The sequence below is a fragment of the Nipponia nippon genome, unplaced genomic scaffold (assembly GCF_047370975.1).
Source record: "Nipponia nippon isolate SJK-2023a ecotype South Korea unplaced genomic scaffold, ASM4737097v1 scaffold_3, whole genome shotgun sequence".
NCBI lineage: Eukaryota > Metazoa > Chordata > Aves > Pelecaniformes > Threskiornithidae > Nipponia > Nipponia nippon.
In genome coordinates, this window is record NW_028262347.1 from 89,100,541 (window position 1) to 89,121,825 (window position 21,285).

A 21,285-nucleotide genomic window follows, 5' to 3' on the forward strand; every position below is an offset into this window, starting at 1 on the left:
CCACGGCCCAGTTTTTGGGGTGGTTTTGCTGCATTTCGGGTCATTCCCAGCCCGGAGCAATGGGTGATGCTCTGCATTTCGGTGTGCTGGTCCCTGCCCGCTCACCAAAGGTGGGGGTGATTTGGGCTGCCCATTAGCTCCTTCCCCACCTGGCAGCTCATTAGCCTGAGTTTTTAATTGGAGCTGCGGCCAAAGGCAGCGAGGGCAGGCGGGTGCCCCACGAGCATCCTCCTCTGGCAGGTAGGGAGCGATGGGGAACCCTGCTTCTCACCACCATCTTTTTTTTGGCAGCAAAACATAAGGGTTTAGCGTTACCCTGAGATTTAAATCTTTGTTTGCCTTATTGCTGCCGATGCCGCAAAAAACTCCCTTACCCCGTGATGGCACCCAGGAGCCCCAGGCCGATGCTGGTGCCACAAATAGCCCCATCGCTGCCTCCCAGGTCCCAAAATATCCCTCTGCCTGTCCCCCCCGCCCTGGGAGAGGCTAAATACAGCCTCGCTGGAAGCTCCTGGCACCTTCCAGGGAGCTGCCAAACCCCGGAGACCTTGACATCCCCCCCAGATTTGTCATGGAAAGGCCATTTTGCTATAAATAGAAGCAAAGCTTCACCTGCCATCGCTCGTGGTTGGGGCTGTGACCATGGGGCGGTTTGGGTGCACGTGGATCCACATGGACAGTTTTGCTGGGCACCCCCCCAGCAAAGAGGCTGGCCTATCGCTCTGCGTTTGCTTTTGTGAGTTTTGGTGGGTTTATTTTGTTTTCTTGGCATTTTCTGCAAAGCCTTGGTTATTCCTTGTAATAATAATTTAAAAAAACATGATGCAGAGTCCCTTGCCCACCCATGGAAAGGCTGGCAGGGGACGAGCTGGGGCCACGCTGCTGCTGGCAGCACGGCGAGACACGCGGTGATCCCCTCCACGTGCTTAGGAGCTCGATATATAAAAATACATATATTTATGGAGCTATATAGAGAGAGCTTCAAGACAACATATCTCAGCAGGGGATGCTGGCACAGCCCGAGCCGAGCCGCTGGTGTTGCTGCCGTTGCCGCGCCGTATGTCTCTTGCCACAGCTGGAGAGCAATGTGCTGCTTCCGTCCCATGCTGGCGATGCCAAAACCTGCTCCTCTTGCGACTGTGCCAAAAAACTTCAGGTTTGGAGTTTCCTTTCCAGCCCCTTCAGTGGCTGCGGGGCTGGTTTGACGGTGGTTTTGCCACTGGACGACCCCGCAGGGCCCCGCGCTGCCTCATCCTGGCACAGGGATGCCCCTCACATGGTGGGGGCGTGCTCCAGCACGTGACCCTCTGAGAAACACCCTGGTCCCCAAAATTTTAGGGGACCCCCCCCCCCCTTGCACAACGCAGCTTTATAAAGGTGAGTTTCCAGCTGTACCAGTCCAGCCCTGCTTGTTGCTCTGCTTGCTCCTACGTGATATTTATGTGGGTGAGCAACCTTGGCTGCAAACACTTGGGTTGTCTTTTCAGAAACAACTTTTTTGGTGAAAATTTTCATCAAAAAGTCAGTGTCTGTCTCCGGGGGGGGGCGGAAAACCAACCCCAACCAACCAACAGAAGCTTGAGCCAGAACAAACATGCATTTGAATAGAAATTTGGGGGGGGGGGCTGGTTTTATCCCCCACACCTTCCACCAGGCTCTTCCTTTTGCCGAGCAGCTTAATTACACGTTAGTGAAAGCCTTTTCTCCAAGTGGCTCTAATTGCAGGCTTGGGTAATTGGTCTCATTTTTGCAGAGCATGTTTGGAGCTGGGGAGCACTCCCCCTGGCAGGTGTGACCCTCCCCCTCTCCCTCCCAATTTTAGCCAATTCTCCTGGTTTTCTGCCCAAGCTCCCCCCATTGTAGCTCCCAGGGGAGGAGCAGCAGCCCCTCGCTGGGCTGCCAGGGTGCTCTCCCTGGGGCAGAGGCAGGCACCTGGCTGGCCTGACTCAGCTCCCCCCTGAGTCACAGCCCCATGGCCTGCGGTACGGAGTGGGCGCAGCGGGATTCCCCACCATTCCCAACACCTTCCACTCCCACCACGGGGGCTGCCATGCCAGGGAACGGCTTCCTGAGGAAGCCAGCGGGGATTTCGGACCAGCCAGGAGCAGTTGCATCATCCCTCTCCAGCCCCGAGTGACAACAGGGAGCCAGCAGGTTATCAATGAAGACAGCTTTTATTAGAAAAGTAAAAAAACCACCCCGACACGATTGCATAGGAAGTCTTGCACTTGAACATCAAGTGTACGAGTGTAAACTGTAACCAATGAAGCGCCCGCAGTGTGTCACGGCAAGGGGTCCTGCCCTCCGTCCCCGTGTCACCTCGCACGCCCCTCTCCCACCCACTCTTTCCTCTCACGTTCAAAGACACAAGGCGATTTCGGCCCCCCCTCCTGCAGTACCTGGAGCCAGTGCAGAGCTACCCAGGTGCCAGCAGTGGGGTTTTGTCTTTGATCCAGACCCACAGCCCAGCCCTCACTCACTCCCACACACACCCTCCCCCAGAAACCCCATTGATTACAATCTTGTTACAAAAAAAAAAACCAAACATGATTCATCAGCCAACAAGAGGAGACTGTCTGCCCCCCAGCAGCCCCGCTGCTGCATCACCGCAGTCATCCCACAATCATCGATGGCGTGAAGCTACCTCTGCTTGGGTCCCGGTCCGCTCCACGTCAGGGATGCCCCGGCACAGGCAGGCGCCCCGCAGGGACCTCCGCCTGCCTGAACTACTTCCACCTACAGCCCTACTCCAGCCTAACCTAAACTACAGCAGCTGCTGGGAGCCGCCACACTCTAACTGGCTCTTCCAAAGCGCTTGGGTAAGTCGCATCTCCAGCACGGCCCATCAGCACTCCTCTATGAGCAGCTGCTCGGAGCTGTACAGCTTCTTCTTGATGACCCTGAAGCCCGTGCTCAGCTTCAGCGGCGTGAAAGCTGGCCCTGAGGTGAAGAGTCCCTGGATCTTCGGCCAGAGGCGGGAGTCCAGCCGGAGCACCAGGGTGAGCTGGAAGGTGGGGACCACGGCGGGGTCCACGGCGATGTGCCCCACGTCGTGGCAGGCCTTGCCATGCTCCACGCAGAGGTCGAGGAGGGCCCCGCGCAGCCCGCAGGGCTCACTGCAGGCCAGGCGCAGCAGCTCCGTCCTCACCTGCGCCAGGAGCTGGGCCGGCATGAGGAGCCGGGAGCAGCGCTTGGCCCCCAGCGGGGCTCTGCCCAGCGTGGCCTGGACCACGTCCATCAGGTTGGCGCACAGCAGCTCGTCCTCGGGGTCATGCAGCAGCTCCAGGTCCGGCAGGGAGGCTGCCTCGGCGTACTCGGCATCTGCGGAGGGGACGGGCGGCAGGTCAGCAGCAGAAGCGGGTCTCACGGTTGCGGGGGGACATGGAGCCCAGGGGCTGGGGGGTGTAATTGGGGCACAGAGGCTTGGCACAGCACCGCGCCCCCCCGCCCCCGGTCAGAGACCCTCAGCCACCGTCAGGGACGCCCCCATCCCTCAGAGGGATCCCGGACCCCTCAGGAACCCCCGGGCGGGGCCTCCCCCCGGGAACCCCCACTCACCTCCCTCCGAGCCGGAGGCGCTGCCCAGCGACTCGCAGTCGGAGGTCTCCAGGCGGCCCCGCTCCCCGCCCGCCAGCCGCTCCCACAGCCCGGGCATGACGCCGCTGCCGCCTCCGCCGCCCGCTCTGCTCCGCCAGCCGCCCACCGGCCGCCTTATATAGGGGCGGTGAGGGGGGCCACGCCCCTCCGCCTTGCGCCCGCCAATGGGAGCGCGGGGCACGTCCGCGGCGTCTCTCCTGCCCGGTGACAGCGGGAGGCCACGCCCCCTCCCCCCGCTCGGCCCCGCTCGGCCCCGCTCGGCTCCGCTCGGCTCGGCCCCGATCCGGCCCCGGCCCGGGCCCTGCAAACGGCGCCGGGGGTTGCATCAGGAGGGCCGGGCCGGGCCGGGCCCATCCGCCTGCCGCTCTCGGGCTTCCCCAGCCGCCTGCCACCCCCTCAGGGCCTGGGCCTCACCCCCTGGGCACCCCCGCAAAGCCTGGCCTGGGACTCACCCCCTGGGCACCCCCTCAGGGCCTGGGCTTCAGCACTGGGCACCCCCTCAGGGCCTGGCCTGGGCCTGGGCCTCACCCCCTGGGCACCCCCTCAAAGCGCGACCTGGGCCTGGGCCTCCCCCCGGGCACCCCCAGGGCCAGGCACCATCCCAGGCCTCACCCTTTGGCGTGCCGGTGGGGACAGCAGTAAGGGGGGGACGGATGCCAAGAGCGGTTTGTGCCCCGTCCCCACCGCTCCCTGACCCCTCTCTGGGCCGCGGAAGGGGCACCGGGTGGCACAAAACCAGGCGGGTGGGGGGGGGTATTTCGTAACCCCCGCCTGCCTCCCCCCGTGCTCCCGTAAAACGGGGGCGAGATGCCGTCCCCCTCCGAGCCCTCTGCTCTGGGAGCGCGTTCCCCCGCCGCAGGGCCGTGCGTGCCTGCCCCTGCGTACGTGACCTTTCTGAAGCCAGACCCCGAGGAGCGCGGGGAGCTGAAGGCCCATTAATTGGCGATAAGGGGCTTGCTTTGTCCTCCCGCCGCGCTCCCTGCTGCTTTATCGGAGGAGCTGAGCACACTCTGAAGTCACTCCAGGAGCTATCTTGGGTACTGTCCTTCCCGAGCAGAGATTGATAACAGCCTGGTGGTAAACACGGCAGAGAGCAAACGCCGGCTGGGAGCGAGGGGGACAGGCCCCCCGCGCCGGCGTCGTGCCCGCCACCTGCGGCCTCCATGGCGGAGGGGACGGGGACAGATTCTCCCACCCAAGAGCTGTGGGTGCGGAGGGTCTGGGCACCCCACCAGCAGCTGTAGCGGTGGGAAAATTGTGTTTTAGGGGTCCAAGGAGAAGAGGGGCTTGAATCCATCGCCGTTACAGGAGCAGAGGTCCAAGCCGGGGAGGAGGTGGCATCCCAGGGAGCAGCGGGGCAGAGGGGACGTGCGGGGAGCTGGGAACAAGCCCTGGCTTGTGCCCACAGCATGCAGGGCTACCGCTCTGCTTTTCGGGATGAAAAATGAACAAACCCCAATGCCAGCTGTTAAAAATACACGCTGATATTTGCACACTCGCCGTGCAATACAGCAAAATATGCACACACGCACTTGGAAATGGTTGGATGGTGCTTGGGATCCTGTTTTTAACAAAATCTAGCTCGTGGTTTTTTTTTTTCCCCACAACCACCAAGTCATTGGTATGAATGTTCCCTGGGTGAGGCTGAAAATAGATGAAGAACTGCTGGCTTTGGGGTCAAAACAAGGGGAAAAAGGCAAATAAAAGAGGTAAAGGACCATAGGGAAGGCGCCTTGCTAAAAATAAGCTTGAATTCTGAAGCCCAGCATAAATATTTTTCTTTCTTTGCCATAACATCGCCTGGCGGGCTGGGGAGCAAGCAGCCGCTGGTGCAATGGCAAGTTTTAAAGTGAAATATAATTTTTGATCTCTGAAATAAAATAATCCTAATGGGATGCTGCGCGCTCGCGCTTCTGCTGGGAGGGGAAGCATTGCGGGGCTTGCAGCTCGTTTTCCTTCCCAAAAGAGACCGCGAACCCGGGCTGCTCTTCTGCAGCAGAGCCTCTAGAAATGGTTTGGGGGTAGAAAGCAGTTTTAACTATGGTGTTAGTAACCCCTGCGCTTCCTCTCCCTGGGTAGTGCTGCTGGCGTAAACCCAGTGTGATTTTTGTGGCCAAGCAGCGTGTCTTTCCCCCCTGACCTGCCATCCTTTCTGGGGAGAGCCGAGGGCGCTTCAGGAGGATGGATGAAACTTTCTGTACAGCCTGTTCCCGGCCAACTGCACCTTGTGGAGCCCACCCCTCCCCGTGATGAGATTTGCTCGATCACTCGGATTTCCAGCCCGGCCGGCTTTGGAAAGGGTTAAGCAGGAGCCGGTGGGGGCGGCTGGCGTTGGGGAGGGTCCTTGGCTGGGCCCCTGCCCGGGATGTGCTGAGCTCAGCGGTTTTGCAGGGCTGCAGGGGGAGGGGGCTGGGGAGGAGGAGGAGGAGGAGGAAGGGAGGAGATCACGTACCGGGGGCTCAGCGAGTGCCTTGCCGCACGTCGGGCACAAACCGTGCCCCACGTATGCTGAGGGGGATAAATTCCTTCCCCGTGGGGCGGCTGCCACAGCCCATGGTGTAGTCCCCATCTTCACGTTGGTTCCCAGGCCCAAAAAGCCACTTTTAGGTAGATTTACACATTATTTCGGCACACGATCGCCGGCCAGCATTGGCACAGAGGCTGCTGTGATCCTCTGTCCAAGCACTCACGTGGGGAACGTAACGATGGGGCTGAGCTGGGGGGAGGCCGCGGTTTTCGGGGTGTCCCATGGGTGCCTGCAGGGAAGGTGCCCTTTGCACCCTCTCTGGCCCCGTCCTCAGCCAGCGGCTCCCCGCTCGTGGCAGGGGGTGACGGGCACATGAGGGGTGACCCCGCGCATCCTCCGCCACCGCGCCAAGCCCGTGGCCAGCTCAAACAGGCGAGCTGAAGGCCGCGGGCTGGCTGGGATGCCGCGGCAGGTCCCAGCGCGCCGCCGCCCGGGCAAGTCTCTGCTGCAGCCAAACCTTTCGGGCCCGTCTCTCGCCCCCGGGACAGGCAGCTGCAGGCAGGCTGCTGGCCCGCAACGTGCGGGAGTTGGGCAGAGAAACGAGGAACGTGCGTCCGAGGAGGACGGTGGATGGGTTTTGGCAGCTGAGATGCCGAGTGCCGGGTCGGCACCGTGCCCGTTTGCAGGGTGGAGCTGTGAAATTCATCTCCCCTTGGAGGCTTTTGCCCTGTCCCAGGCAAAAGCCGGGAGCGGGTGTTTTGGAGGGGCTGCTGGGGTGCTGCCCCACACTCCCGCATCCTCAGCAGGGGGAGAGGCCCTCCCCGGCCGGGCGTTTTGGCCGGGCGGCAGGGCGAGCGCGTGCCTTGGCGCCGTGGCCGGTGCTGGGGCCATGGCCAGCAGCCCGAGGAGCTGGGGAGGGGAGGCGCGAGCGGGGCCTGTGTGCCGGTACATAACGTTCTGCTGCGAGCACCCACAGGAAAACCAACCAGCAGCTCTGAACAGGGCTCTTTGTTCAGCTTTTTTTTTTTTTTATTTTCCCTCCCTGCATCAACTTTTGCTCGCAGCTGACGGGCTCCCTTCCCCCTGCCGCTCCGCTCCCAGCCGCAGCCTCCAAACAGCCCCCGAGCTGCTCGCCGAGCCCCCGCTGATGCTGCAGAGACCCCCAAGGCGAGGGGGAACAGCGCCTCAAAACCCCGAGGAGCAAGTTACCGCCGGCTCTGCCCCACAGATCTGCAAAGCAGGAACAGGGCAGCTGGGGAGTTTCCATCTGCCAGGGAAAACCTGCGTTTGGAGGAGGGGGAGCACAGGGTTTGGTTTTTTTTTTTTTATTTTACCATGCAGCAATCCCTCTGTTTTTCGCCGCCTTACATAAAGTGTTTACTGAGCGGGAGGAGGGAATGGCCAACAACATGTTTTTGCATCTGTAGTACTGTACAGGGTGAACTTTTCACTTCCTCTCAATGGCTCTCGCACATGTGTCTATTTTGGTGCTGGGCGCACATACAAACAAGCCATGTACGGCACGGAGCCGTTCCCTGCTCTGTCCAGCCGCCAGCCCGGCACGCCGCCGAGAAACTGCTGGAAAAACAAGGGATGGGAGGAGGGCGAGGGGGTGGAGGGGGCTGCCCTGGGGAAATCTGTTTCGGATCCTTCGGCACACACCAGGCTTGTGGGGAGATCTGGGCAACGCTTGGGCGCTGCATCCCATCGGCGGAGCCGCAGGCGCCGATCCCCCGGCGTCCCCGGAGGGCTGGCGGAGCGGAAAAGCCTCACGTCGAGCAGTGAAAAGGAAAAGCTCTCGCTGCAGCCGATTACGCCGGTCGCAGCACGTAGGGTCAGCGAGCGGGTGGGACTCGGCGCCGTCGGCGGGAGAAGGGGCACGGCTCCCTTCCTAAACCCCACAATGCCATCTTGATACGGGGCGTATTTTTGGCAAGTTTGGCCAAAGTAGGTTTAGGTGGCTGGAGTAAGCAGGATTAAAAATAGATGATATAAAACAAACAAACAAACAAGTTGATGATTGAAACGCTCCTTTCTTTTCAGAATAACCCCGTCTGGGATGGGAGTTCTAATACCAAATGCCATCACGTTTAAAGCGATACCGGCCGAGGAGCCGCTCGCTGTGCTGCAGGCCCTCGCAGGGCAAGGGCTGGCGGCCCTCCAGGAGCGGGGAGGAGGTTTTCCGGCCCGGGCGGGGGGGAGGCGGCACGGGACACGTCTCAGCGGAGCTGCAGCCTGATGTGAGAACACCCGTACACGGCTTCGGAAACCCCACAGTGATTTCCACCGGTGCGGAGCTGGAACTGGGGCTTCGTCTCTAGATCGAGGCTGGCTTTTGGGCGGCGTGCAGCTCTGGGCGACGAAAAGCTGGCTCTGATACTAGAACTAATTTATAACCAGAAACGAACACAGAACGTGTCTGCATACTTTTTTTACCAGTAGTTTTAGCTAACGCAAATTGCTGGTGATATCACTAAGACGGGGATGGACTGAAATGAATCTGTTTCAATCCAGATGGGGCTGGACTGAAATAGCGAGTAAAAATAAAATAATCTCATAAATAAGATGTTGAAAATGGAAGAATTAGGCATCTGGAGCAATAAGTCGTACAATTGCTTAAATACAGTGCTGAGCATATCCCCCTGCTGGCTAGCAAAAACGTGGTGTTAAGGCTCTCATCAGAGGAAAATTAACATGTTGAAATGGTTATGCCAGAAAATGGAAATCCAGTTCCCCTCAAGAACAGAAGTGAAGTGCAAATGGAAAACAAGATGATTAAAATGGATGGATTTAAATAAGGGTTTTCTGCTGGCAGAGTTAAACCAGGATTAAAATCTGATTTAAATCAATCCACTTTTGAGTGTAAAGCAAGCGTGGTTTGGTTCCTCTCAGAGGGTTTTTTTTAAATCGCGCTTAAGTTGACCATCGTAACAGCCAAGCTGCCTCTGAGCTTCATAACACCTCCTGGTACCTACCGAGCAGCTGATCGTTTCTTTCATCGGACCCTCCCCGCACCAAGCTTTGGAAAGATAAACGGTTTCAAAGACAGAATTATTTTATTACCACAGAGCAGTCTGATGTAGAATAAAGAGGAAAAAGAGTTCCAGGGTATTAAAGATACAGCTTGGGCATCAGAGAGCGGTGTCCTACCAGCAGTCGCTGTGCAGACACAAGAGACACAAGCAATGGGGAGAAAACAGCTCTGGCGACACACGGGGTACCTCTGGAGAAAGCGTCACCGCTTGCCCCCTCCCAACCGACCCGGGACAGTTCTCGTCCTCTTCATCCCCCAAAACAACGGCTAGGGCTGAAGAGCGTTTCTGGCAGGGCGTTGTCGTACCTCTGCTCTACAGAGGCCCGGCTCGAGCGGCAAAGACGCAGGCTTCCCAGCCTGCGGATCGCCCAGTCCTTCGGCCATGCGCCGGGGAAAGGCCAGGCTGTTACTGGGTTGCCTTCCCTGCCACCACGCTGTCAGTCTTCCCTCCTCTGTAAACAAGAAGGCGATTCTCCAAGTTCTGTAAAACTGATCCTACCTTCTAAGTTACAGAAGCCGAGCCCTGCCAGCCTGTAACGCTGCAGATGACTTAAAGAATCCTGTCACTTCCATTTACTGGCAGCTTTACGGGGGATCCCTACTCTCAACTTAAAAAAAAAAAAAAAAGCCCTGTCCTGCTGATGCAGCTGTCAGCATCCTGATAAATGGGGGTGTGTTCTGAAGCCAGGCCAGAGAATGTTTTTCTTCTGCTCCCTGACAGCAGCGATCCAGACACGCTCAGCCCGAGGAGGGAGTGAATCCCAGGAGCTGCTCTATTGGCTTGTACCTCCACTCATCTGCCTCCAGCTCTTCCACCAGACCGGCTAGTTTTTCCATCCGTGCGACTTGTTGATCTGCGAGAAGTTCAAAGGTAACTGTGGTTTGCAATGACAGCGCAATTAAACCTTTCAATTAGATGCAAATTCCCAGCTGTCAATGGGGAACAGAGTAGAATAAAACCCACCGAGCCGACTGGAATACAAACCCACTCCACATGACGCCCTGTGCCCATGGCGAGACCTCGCCAGATCACAGGAGGAAGCAGGGACGGGCTTTTCTGCCTCGTCCGGCGCTGATGTGTATTTACCCATCCCTGCCCGTGCCATGTAAATTCAAGTCCTAACAGGGAAACGCGAGGCCGATTAGCGTATGGGGGTGAAAACAGGATGAAGCTCATTTCTTTAGCATAAATATTTATAATGCAAAAGAACAGAGAAGTTCAGAGAGAGCTTGGTCAGCCCACGGTAGAGCTGGGTGCTGTGCAAGGAACTCCTCGTTTTAACGAAGGTCCTTTGAGGAGGACTGCAATCAGAGCATGCTAATGGCACGAAGGTCCCCGCACAGAGACGGGCCGCCTCCCTGGGGATCCCCAAGACAACTTGTTCCTCTCGGCTTTATTTAAAACCGGTTGCGCGTTGGGCACGCAGGCTCCATTTTCAATTAAATTAGCTGCAGTAGTATGGAGATGAGAATAGCCCTTCTTCTCTTGGCTCTGCTGGAAGTTTTAACAGCACAGCGGCCTCTTGGAAAAACAGCCCAGTACGAGCCAACTTACTAGCGAGAGGAGTAACATAAAATGTGCATGATTTATGCTGACTGCAGCAGTGGGTGCTTTTAAGAGGGACTGTTCTCACTCCACCTCCCGCAGCTGAGTGCTTTTGGGAACTGTCAAACAAGCAAGCCAAAAAAACGATGACCTCGATCTTTTTTTAAGCCTTCCCCCTTTCTTAAAGGGAGGCGACCCGTGCTCCACAAACCAGTTTCAAAAGCTGGTGGTTATCAGGATGCCAGTCTGCGCAGCAGCCCCCAGTAGCTACAGCCGCAGTAGCGCCGGAGCTGTGGGAACAATGGCTCTGAAGTTCGGCTTTGCTTTTTGGCTCAGAAATACAGGATCACGGCCTGGCAAGCTGCTGCACGCCCCCACACCTCCTCCTGACAACCCTTGCCGGTGGAGGACAGGAAACCTCTACGATCAGAGACAACCCATTCTAGCTGACAAGGGGCGGGGACCAGAAAGGATGTGACCCTCAAGCAGCAGAGGCCATCGGGTGCTGCGCTCTGCCCAACATCTTGAGAATGAAAGCTGCCGTGCAGTCAAGCCCATCGTTCAGTTACAGGCACCTGGGCAGCGGGCGAAGGCCCCGGGAGGGAAGCAGAAGTTCAAACGAGACGTAAGGCTCTTTTTTGGGGAGGCAGGGAGCGGAGTCACCCCCATTGTGCCACGCCGGGCACCCGTGTGTCCGTCTTCCCAGCACCTTTGGAAACCTCGCTTGACCCTGCCGATGGTGTCACCAGGGCTCGGCAGAGAAGCAAAGGTGGAATCGAGTGTCTCTGCCCGAGGCCAGAGAGACAGCCAGCGCTGGGCCAAGATCACAGCGTGGGCGTTTCCTGCCCATAACCTCCTCTTCTGGCCTCACCTCTCCTGAAGGCAGCCACAGCACACAGCGATGGAAAAACAAGCTTCGAAAGGCACAGCCTGTTCCCACCCAGGCTGTGTGGGTTCCCGTCGCTTTGCATAGGGCTTGCAAAAGGACTCGACGATGGCCTGACTTAGCGTTAATTCGCCAACTTAAAAGGCTATTCTGCTTTTTTGTGGTCAGCACCCAAGAACTTGTCAGCCTTTTCTCCCCGCTCCCCTGCCATCTTCCCCGATCGACATGCAGTTAAAATAGACGGCGCTTTGGTGCTTACCGTGTTTCACTTGCTTTAATGTCGATGCCACCTGATAGCTGAAGACAGATTCACAGAGGAATCTTTCAGAGCCATCTGTAAACAGAAAAAGGGAGGTGGTTTAATCTGAGAGTTTTAAGACTGCGCAGCCTTAACTGAGTGCCGCTGACTTTCTGTTTTTATGTTCGAGGTTTGGGTTTCCCCACTTGCCTCGTTCCGACAGTTTCCCCTGCGCCAAGTGTGCAGCACTCCGATTTCTGGCCTGTACGGCCCCATGCTCAAATCCTGTGCGGGGCTTTGGCTTGGCTCCTGGTGCCGCTGGGGAATGGCTGTGCTACCTGGGAGACATCCCGGCTAATATTGTGTTACATCCCCCTCTGTCAAGCAATTTTAGTCCATTTTAAATAGAAGGTAAGCTAAGGAAAAGCCAGCTAATATTACAGCAGTCTCCAATTCCCTCGGGGCTCAGACACTTGTGTCCTTACAATGCTTTATGATTTCCAACAGGCTTCGACCATAACCCCGCATAAAGGATTTCAAATAATGTGTATCTTGCCATCTAGGTCAGCAATTGATCACACAACTGTCTCAGCAATCTGGAATACATAGCTAATTGTGTGCCAAGTACTGCCATAGTTTATACTACTTCCTTCTAAAAAAAAAAAAAAACCCCAAAACTAAGGGTTTATTTAAAAACAAGCAAGGTGGTTAAAATAACAATAAAAATCAGTCGGTTAGTGGGGATTTTTGAAGGGGAAACTGGTATGCAGCTACCCCACTAGCACCCGCCTGACGAAAGAATGGGTGTATCACCTTTTATCTCAGAAATTAAAAAGCTAACTTAAAGCTTCCTGCCACAGGGACAGTGTTTAGTTGTTGCTGCCACCCAGAGCAGACAAACTGCCATGTTACTGGCAAACAGGTCAGCCCAAAGCAAAATCAAATAAAAGCTCCATGCCGTAAAAACGAGGAAGAGAAGCCATTTTTAAGACTCAGGGTAGAAACAGACCCCTGGCCCTGGAAAATCTAATCCAAAGCTGAACCCCAGGTAAGATGGAAGAGTCAGAGTTTCACCATGCTCAGAGCATCCTCTTGCAAGCTGTTGAAATGCTGTGTTGGTACTGCACCGTGCTATTTCCAAATATACCCTTCCCTCTTCTCCAACGCCCCAGCCCGGCCGTCCTGCCGAGTGGCTCTCAGGAGGAACAGCTGTCTGTCTATTTGGTAACACAAAGTGCTTCATTATTTTAATTTGTTTTGAGGGCTTGTTAAGTTCTATGAGCAAGCCTTTAGTCATAATTACTTCAATAGACTGGCATATGGGCTCTAATGTGTAATAAAAACAGTCCTTAAACGATGTAGCGATCAGTTCCCAGCTGCCCTGCGCTGCTGTGTTCGTCTCTACCGGAACGCAGTCACTTCTGAGCTGCAGGGCCACCCCAATGAACTTCAGGCTGACGCAGTCAATGGTGACACGGGAAGTTCAAGAGGAGCAGACAGACAGACCTTGGCTTAACCCTGTCATCTGGAGGACCTGCCCTTCCTCCCTGACGCAGAGCAGGGGCAGGGACCTGCAGCTGCGATGTGCCCGGGTCCTCCTTCGGGCAGCCCCGACAAAGCGGGTGGCAGCGCTCGGGCACCCAGAGGCAAGACGCCGTGCTGGATCAGAGCCCCGACCCTCTCCAGGCGGCCCTGGAGAAACACCCCGACAAGAGTGAGACCAAAAGGGGAACATGCTCAGCCCTGAAGGATTAAAAGAGAGGTGTAGACCTGATTTATCCTCTCACAGACCTCTGCGGCGAGGTTTTAACGTGGGTCAAGGGCAAAACCAAGCCTTACGTTTCCTGGCCAGCAAGGATACAAGCTGCCTCCTGTACCAGCCCAGTCAAATCCAACCCCAGAATGCATTTTGCCAAGAAAAATACTCCTGCCTCAGCTATCTTTATAGCAATTCCTGCCCGACATCAAAGGAATAGCTAACAATGAGCAATTAACACCGTCATGTTCCTTTTCAGGTAGATCGCTTCCTCATCTGAAGTGTTGTCATGGAGCTAAAAAACAGGTGACTGCCAGAAAAATCACTTCCTCATGAGCAACTGGTGGGAGAGCCGGAGCTGCTCAGGACCTACCTGAGCCCTGGTGCTTCCTTCCTCCCCCCAGCTCTTGCCATCTAAAGTACGAAAAAACAGCGGGGTGCCAAGCTCGGCAACTCCCTTGCAGGGCTGCCTGCACACCAGGAGTGGGGAAGGAGAAGGCTGGGAGCAGTCACCTTCCAGCATCTCGCCAGCTCCTTTGGGGTAAGTGAAGAGGGCTTTTCGGGGTGGCGCCAGGTCCGAAACGCTGAACCCCGATCCCGTTACAGAGCTGCCGCTCACTCCGCCGGCTGAAGAGGATGAGGAAGAGGCTGCCATTTCACCCCGTCCTAGCCTGAAAGAACAAAAAGGGAGCAAAGCAGAGTTAGGAAGGGCGTCTCGGAGTTTCCCAGGGCGCAAAGCCAGCGACCGCGCACGTATCTGATGGCAGATGAAGGTGACGAGGTCCAGGAAGAGCCAGTGAGCACAGCTTCGGGCTGCCGCCCCCGCTCTGTAGCTCCACAGCCTCAAAGCGCTGGTGGTTCGAGGCTGCTCTGCCTGCGTGGGAGAGGCTGCCTGCGCCCGCTGCGGGGAGGGGTGCAGTTAGCTGTGGCACCACGCGGTGGCACCCAGAAACTGAAGGTAACCTACGCTCTGACCCCTCGGATGAGGGGGCCTGGGAATTCAGCTGGACGATTGGAACATGCATAAAAATAACCTGGCACAGGTCTTTGGCCTGAATTCACTGCCCTTCAGCTGCCTGGCACTTTTCCCACTCCCCAGGGTCATAAAAAGGCTTTTTATTTTTTTCTTTTTTTTTTTTTTTCCTTGTTTCCAGGAGCACAAACACAGAAAAAGTCCTGCTGCCTCATAAAACCTGGAAGCCAGCAGGACCGCCAGTTCCAGTGCCACATCCTGCATGAAGCCGCGCTGTGCCTGATTCGCAGCAACTGCTCTCTGTGCTGCTCCAGATGTGCTTTTGCTTTTAAAACACTGCATTTGACCTAGATTGGCAAGGGCTGAGCATCTGCCTCTACAGCAGAAGCCTGGTTGCCTCTTGCACGCCCTTTTCTCAGCCTTGTTTCTAAGAGGTATTGGCTGTACATTTGTCACGATGGAGTACTAAAAACTTGTCACATACCCATCCGATAGTAAAAAAAGCTGTCACTTGGCACTTATAAGTGACAGCGCTTGCTACTCCTCTGAATCACTTATAAGCGCTTGCCAGTCATCCCTCCCATTTAATACGTATCTATTATCCTACCTATTTAATACACTTCTGCAGACTCTTTAGGCTATGCAGACAGCGCCTTTGGAAAGCACTCAAGGTTTTAGTGGAGAAAATGGGTTTTTAAAAGGCTGTCACAACTAGGAATTGCACGTTCGCTCCTAGTCGAGCTCAAGGCTGTTTCATTTATCGCGTGTGATACAAACCAGCGGCTCGCAGGAGGCCGGGGGCTTACCGGCTGTGAGGGGAAATGCCTGGATAAAAGAAACCTTTAATACGGCAACGATACGTCCAGCCACGCCGTTCTGGACAAACCTGGGCCGGGCGGGCCCAGCTCCCCGCTTGTGAGGGAAGCCAGACGACGCTTTCCACCGAAACGGCGCCCGCCCGGGCTCAGACGCCGGGCGGGCGCCGGGGCACAGCGCCGCGGGCTTTGCTTTAAATAGGACGAGGCAAACACAAGGAGAAGGGGCGGCGGGCAGCCCGGGACGCTGCCGGCACCGGCTCCGGCTCCGACCTGAGGCACCGGCCGCGCCGTGTGTGGGGGGGTGCGGCCTCGGTAGCGCCAGGGCGCGCGCGCGGCCCCGCCCCAGGCCCCGCCCCTGCCGCGGCCCCTCCCCGGCTTCCGTAGCCAGCCGCTCCCCGGTGAGTGAGGCCCCCGGCGCCAGCCTCTCCCCCCGCTCCCCTTCAGCCGCGGCGCCCCTTCTCCTCCCGGGCCGCCCCCCCGCCGCTCCCGGGGCCGCGCCCGGCCCCTCCGCACCTCACCTGGGCGCCCGGACGGCTTCGCGCAGGCGGCGCGCGTGATCACGCTCGCGGTGCATGCTGGGGCGGGCGGGCGCGCGCGGCCCCTTCCTACTTCCGGCGGGAGGAGGAGGAGGAGGGGGCGGTAACCGTTGGCAACGGCCGTTACCCGCCGGGCCTGAGGCGAGCGGCCGCCCCTCGCAGCTCCCGCGGCCTTCGAGCAACCTGGCCGTGCCCTACAGCGTCGGGGCCTGCCCGGTCGCTGCCTGCAGCGCCCTGGGCAGGGGGGGGGTTGCCCGGCGGTGAGGCCCGGCAGGCGCTCGCCCCGCGTCTCCCGCAGGAGCCGGGCCTCGTCCCGCGGCCCCGCCTGCTTTGTGTCTCCCCTCGCACCACGGCAGCGTTGCTCTTCCTGCGTGCGCAGAGCCGAGACCCCCCCCCCCCCCCCCCCCCGTCAGGCATTGCTGGTGCGGTGGGGTGTGGTCGCTCCCGGGTTTTTAACAGAGGTCCTGTATCAAGAAATGGTGACACCAGCTCTGCAATTTAAAAAAGGAAAAAAACCCAACAGCAGTGTGCTTTTTCATGGCTTATTCCGCCTTCCTCGGTGTATGGTTCACACCTGCACTTCTTCCCTTGAACCACAGGAATGCCGTTTTATTTAAATGTAAGTTCAGGTGGTTGTGAGTCATTTCAGGAGGTGGGGCTTTAATTGAGGGGAAAAGCATTAACCTTCTGAACCTGATGTCACTCCATATCCAACTCTCCAATCCAATTTAGGATAAATTCATCTTCAAAGGCAAGCTCTTCATTTTTTCCTCTCAGGTTCTGTTGTAGTGGACAGGGAAACCTTTCTGACGAAGGCAAATTTTTTGCTGGAGACTTTGTTTTCTAAGTAACTGGAATTTCCATTTTAAAAACAAGGCAAACCGAGATATCCCACGTTAACAATTTCAGTGAACGTAGAAATCTAAATAGTGAAGATGTGAAGTCTTGACAGCTGGCTGCCAGTTCTTTGGATCTCCCTGTTGCTTTTGCACCGTTAAATGTTCTCCACCGTAAAAAGTTTAACGCCCTGTTTCTAATATCGTTTGGAATAATGCAGGGTAGCATAAGACTTTTACGCACACACCTCAAACTTAACCACGGTGCTCTGAGGCGGAGGGCAGGAGGTGTAACCACTCATACTGGCCAGCACCGACCCCTCAGAGCGCTTGGTTTCCCTTCCCCGGCCGCCTCCCGAGCAGAGCCCAGGGAACTGGGTTTGCTTTAGAAAAGCTCCTTAGGCCTTTGAGAAACTGGTGGAGGATGGCAGGTATTTTGAGAGAGGTCAGTGTTGTAGGGGATTCCTTGCAAGAGGCTGGGGTCTCTTTGGTCTACAGCTGTGGAAAATAACGAGGTGAAACTGTTCAGAATCCTGAAGGGTGCTAAAACGGCACGTTGACTGAGGCCGCAGTGAGTTTTAGCTAAAACCTGTGAGTTTCAGGGAGAGTGGTGATCAGTTGCTGACCTCCTTGCAGGGGCAAAAAACCCGATGCTTTGTTACGTATCTTACGTTGCTTAAATTTCCCGTTTTTACTGGGTTGTCCTTTACGAGCTGACAAAGAGTATACTTGTAAGTTCTAATGAATTTAGTTGTTGAATGAGTCACATAAGGTTTGAGAAGGTATTGCTTTTCTGAAATTTCTCATATATACGTATAGGAGGAGGTACAGACCTCGCTTTTTACTTCAGAGCCCCTCAGAGCTCCCCCAATGCCTCTTACAAATTATCCACGAGGAAGCATGGAAATTTACCTTTCCTTGGCGTAAGTTAGCGAAGCTGCCTTTGTTTTTGCATTAGGAGGAGGAGCAGAATGGATGTTCTGCGGCCCACCCTGATACAGATCGGGGGGCGAGTGTACAGGAAGAATCTCATTCAAGAGCAGGCCTACCAGCACGAGGAGGAGGATTTCTGTGCAGGTAAAGAGTGCTGCGTGAGGGGTGACCGTGGTGCTGTCAGGATGTGCTACAGGTGAAAGCATCGATGCTGGGGACCTGGGGAGCTCTTGATGTTCTCTCTGATGTCTTTATGTGCACAAGGACCTGCCCGTGTGGTGGACTGAGGTGTTCAAGAGGGAGAAAAATGCTTTGCCTTGGTCCCTGATGGTTCTGCTGACCAAAGAGTGGACGTAATCGCGGTTACCTAATGTGGGCTTGGTGACTGTGCTGCTGCTGACTGTCAGTTTGCTTGCTGGCCGTGAAAGATCTCCAGTAAAAGGGGAAAACAAATTAGCTCTGTAGATCTGTTTTCCCCAGGTTGCTGAATTGCTTTTCTTTTCAGTAGTGTGGTTATTTGCAGATATGGCAGGAGTGGAAGCTGCTTGCTAAAGATCTTCTGCCCTTGCAGTGTTTGCTGCTTGAAGAACTGGCCTCTTATAATGTGGCTTTTGGAATGTGTTACCTATTTTGGGGGCAAAATTCTTCCTGTTCTGATGTATTTTACTTTATCTTTCTGCCTGTGTGTTTGTTGTAGTTCTGCACGAGTTGTGGGCAGAGAAAATCTCTGCTGTTATTTCTCAAATGGAAAGGGTTGTGGCTGTTGTGTCCTGTTTCTCCCTCCACCCTGCCTTTCAGTGGATTAAACAAAGCTTTAATAAGCTGCTTGCCACCCAGATTCGTCCCTGTATGTGTTGGAGAGGAGACAGAAACCATGGCCTGTTTCTGGAAATCACGTTTGGTCCTAACAGGCACGACTGAATGGCCCACAGATGAAAGGCGCATCTATTCCTCTGTGCCGAGGGTGTGAGAATTTCTCTGTTTCCCAAAACACCGTATCCGAACCCTTGAATTAAACCCATCCTCACCTTTTATTTGTATTCTTCTGCGACTTTGAATCACTGCTAGGGTCTCTGAATGTGCTGGTGGCTTCCACCCTGCCAGGAGAAGAGGCCATTCCCACTGGGTAGTTGCACAACTTCCAGCTGAGACAAAACCTGGGCTGTAACTGCTGCTTTCCTATGCCTCCCAGCCCAGCAGATTTAGAAGCAGTCATTATGTTTTCCACAGCTGGTAGTAAGGTGAAATAAAAAGCAGTTAGCTGCAACAGAGGGGAGTCCGTTTCTTCCTTTATTTAACCTTGGGAGAAGGTGGCTGTGAGACTCTTGTCCTACCTAAAGCACTGCCAGACTTTACAGAGGTTGTACAAGGTCTGTTGTTTTTTTCTGGTAGGCCCCAGTGACTGTGCAGACGAACCCTGTGATGCCTTTGTCGTGGAAGAGACTGAGAAGGGCTTCCAGTGCAGAGTGGAAGTTCCCAGCCCCTTATACAAGTGAGCCTATCTGTTTCTGGTTTCTTTGAGTTGCTGCTGGCTGGGGAAGCGCTTGAGTGCAGGATAATTTTTTTTTTTTTTTAGGTCAGGGTAAGCACCAGATCTCTGAAATGCATTCTGTTTTGTGGATGTGGATTTTAGCATTTGGGAAGGGAAAATTGGCAATGCCTTTCTAGTGCAGTTGGGCCACGCTTGACTCCTAGCCTTCCCTGTGACAGAGACAGCAGGTGGTGCTTTCTTGCTGGCAGGAGAGTTTTTGAGCATCTCTTCCCTTGAACATAAAAGCATCAGGGATGGTGGGAGAAGGGGAGGAAGAACTGGGGTGAGCAGCCTGGCAGGGAGAGTTTGTAAAAGCTTTGAGAGAAAGCACACACGGCTGGAATTGACTGTTGAGTCCAATCTGATGTTTACTGGGAAGCCTGTAGTGTTCAAAGCTTTATCTAGTTATTTTTGACAGTTTTATTGATCGAATAGTTCTACTGAAATGTAGAGATGGAAAGTTGTTCTGTTGTGTGTTTGGATGCTGGCAAATGACTACCTCGAGCAAAGCAAAAAGCGGAAAAAGAGCCCTTCGTTCTTCATCAGCTGGGGTAATGGGAAAAAGGGATAACCCAGCTGACGAATAAGCTGTGGCAGGATGTGCTGGGCAGAGCTGTGGTGGACCGACTGACTTATTTTAGCTTAAGCCAGCTGTGAGCCACGGCTCAACGTCATCCCATGCTCCTAGGCTGGTCTTGTGCGGAGTTCCGGGAGAAGCCTCTGTGCCTGGACCGAGTCCTGCGCACGAGGCTGGGTACGTCCATCCCTCTAGCACGGAGATACTGAATTTGGGGGGACCCAGCTGCCTGTGGCAGGGTTAGTCTGCTGGCTGGACACGCTTGATGGAGAGTGGCGCAGTGATGCTGTGCGAGTGACCCTCTTGCACTTTTATGCCTCCAGGTACATCATTGGGAAGAAAGGGGAAACCAAGAAGAGACTAGAAACAGAGACTCGAACCTCCATCAGCATTCCCAAGCCTGGAGTAGAAGGAGAAATTGGTAAGCTTTAACCTGCACAAAAAGGGGGTTTTCTCATCAGCGCTTGCACAGACACGATTTGAGCAGGGAGGGGGCATAGGCAGTGTTTTTCCTTTAATTCCTGCTTCTGACATGGCACTGACTCAATTTATGGCCCTTGGAAAATCACTTCACTTTTCTCCTGTGTTTATTTTCCCTGTCTATAGATCCTTGTAAAGCAGTGTAAGTTTTTCGGGAATAAAAAAATACCTATTTTAAGCCTATGAATAGTCTCACTGAAGTAATTTCAGGGCCTTAAATGACTGGCTGGAGGACTTTGGGGCTGAATGCGTTGGGGATTTTATTGTTGTTTTGTTTTTAAATTAATACCATTTTCATTAATAACGAGCTGTAATATACACCCAGAAAAAATACCATGTTGTATATTTATGCATGAAATAAACTTCAGCATCTGCTTTAATATGAGAAGTGTTTTGCTGCCTTTCTGGTTTGTCACTTGATCCTGATAGTGAGAGCAGGCTTTCTTGTACCGTATGTTCCTTCTCATCACTTCCAGTGACTTAAAAAGAGAGGAGGCGTTGCTCATAAGGGCTGGCCTGTGCGGGTTTCTGCCTCAGTGGATATCCAGAGGGCCCCTTACGCACGCTCCGGTGATAATTGGCACAGTGTAGAGTTACATTCGTGACAGAGCTGTAAGGAGTGACGGGGATCCAACTGCACAGGAACGTGGTAGTACTTCTCAAGAAGTGGGTCTTGACTTCTTCCTGAGAACCGTGAAGGACTATTAGGAAGGGTGAGAGGTGTTGAAAACATGTAATAATAGGAAGCCAAGAAAATTTTACTCCTTGCAGTTCTTTCCTTTCAAGCTCAAGTGTTCTCTGTTTGGTGCCTTGAAGTGCATGCACAAACGATATAGGCCATCTTGATCTTTGATAGATTTTCTTTTCTTTTTCACTTTGACTGCCTTTATGAAAACTTGAAATAATGCTCTAGAAATCTGAAGAGCCGCTGAAATGATAGACTCTTAGTTACTGTTTTTTAGGCACTCAGAGCTGACTTTCTTGAGAGCAGAGGGATACTTTTGATGGCATCATCCTGTCTTTACAGAGGAAAGCACAGCCGTGTCAGGCATTTTAAGTCAAGCGAGGAGCCTGGCG

The 21,285-nt window shown here is 55.0% G+C and overlaps 3 protein-coding genes across 9 annotated transcripts in view; 1 reads left to right on the forward strand and 2 right to left on the reverse strand.

Moving 5' to 3' along the window:
• Positions 1 to 2,155: 2,155 nt before the first annotated feature.
• Positions 2,156 to 3,675, reverse strand: DDIT4 (DNA damage inducible transcript 4). The gene is made up of 2 exons (XM_087765861.1): positions 3,559 to 3,675; positions 2,156 to 3,321 (listed from the first exon to the last, which is right to left on the reverse strand). The coding sequence occupies exons 1-2, from the start codon at positions 3,653 to 3,655 to the stop codon at positions 2,846 to 2,848; spliced, it is 573 nt and encodes a 190-aa protein (XP_087621987.1). The 5' UTR covers positions 3,656 to 3,675; the 3' UTR covers positions 2,156 to 2,845.
• A 4,402-nt stretch (positions 3,676 to 8,077) lies between these two features.
• On the reverse strand, positions 8,078 to 16,226 carry ANAPC16 (anaphase promoting complex subunit 16). 4 transcript variants are annotated; one of them, XM_087765388.1, is made up of 5 exons: positions 15,834 to 16,226; positions 14,038 to 14,195; positions 11,979 to 12,106; positions 11,790 to 11,864; positions 8,078 to 9,952 (listed from the first exon to the last, which is right to left on the reverse strand). In XM_087765388.1, the coding sequence occupies exons 1-4, from the start codon at positions 15,887 to 15,889 to the stop codon at positions 11,805 to 11,807; spliced, it is 402 nt and encodes a 133-aa protein (XP_087621514.1). In that variant the 5' UTR covers positions 15,890 to 16,226; the 3' UTR covers positions 8,078 to 9,952; positions 11,790 to 11,804. The 4 variants fall into 4 exon arrangements, with proteins under 4 accessions (XP_087621514.1, XP_087621513.1, XP_087621515.1 ...); XM_087765387.1 differs by lacking the exon at positions 11,979 to 12,106 and having other exon boundaries at positions 15,834 to 16,162; XM_087765389.1 differs by lacking the exons at positions 11,979 to 12,106; positions 15,834 to 16,226 and adding an exon at positions 15,304 to 15,431.
• ASCC1 (activating signal cointegrator 1 complex subunit 1) overlaps positions 15,597 to 21,285 on the forward strand; it is a 38,523-nt gene continuing 32,834 nt past the window's right edge. The window contains exons 1-4 of one of the 4 annotated variants that reach the window (XM_087765385.1): positions 15,597 to 15,713; positions 17,646 to 17,764; positions 19,013 to 19,112; positions 20,052 to 20,149. In XM_087765385.1, the coding sequence (XP_087621511.1) occupies positions 17,659 to 17,764; positions 19,013 to 19,112; positions 20,052 to 20,149 (304 nt within the window). In that variant the 5' untranslated portion in view covers positions 15,597 to 15,713; positions 17,646 to 17,658. Of the gene's footprint in view, positions 15,714 to 16,300; positions 16,471 to 17,645; positions 17,765 to 19,012; positions 19,113 to 20,051; positions 20,150 to 21,285 lie in introns of those variants that run through there. The other 3 variants (XR_015706445.1, XM_087765384.1, XM_087765386.1) reach the window with 3 other exon arrangements.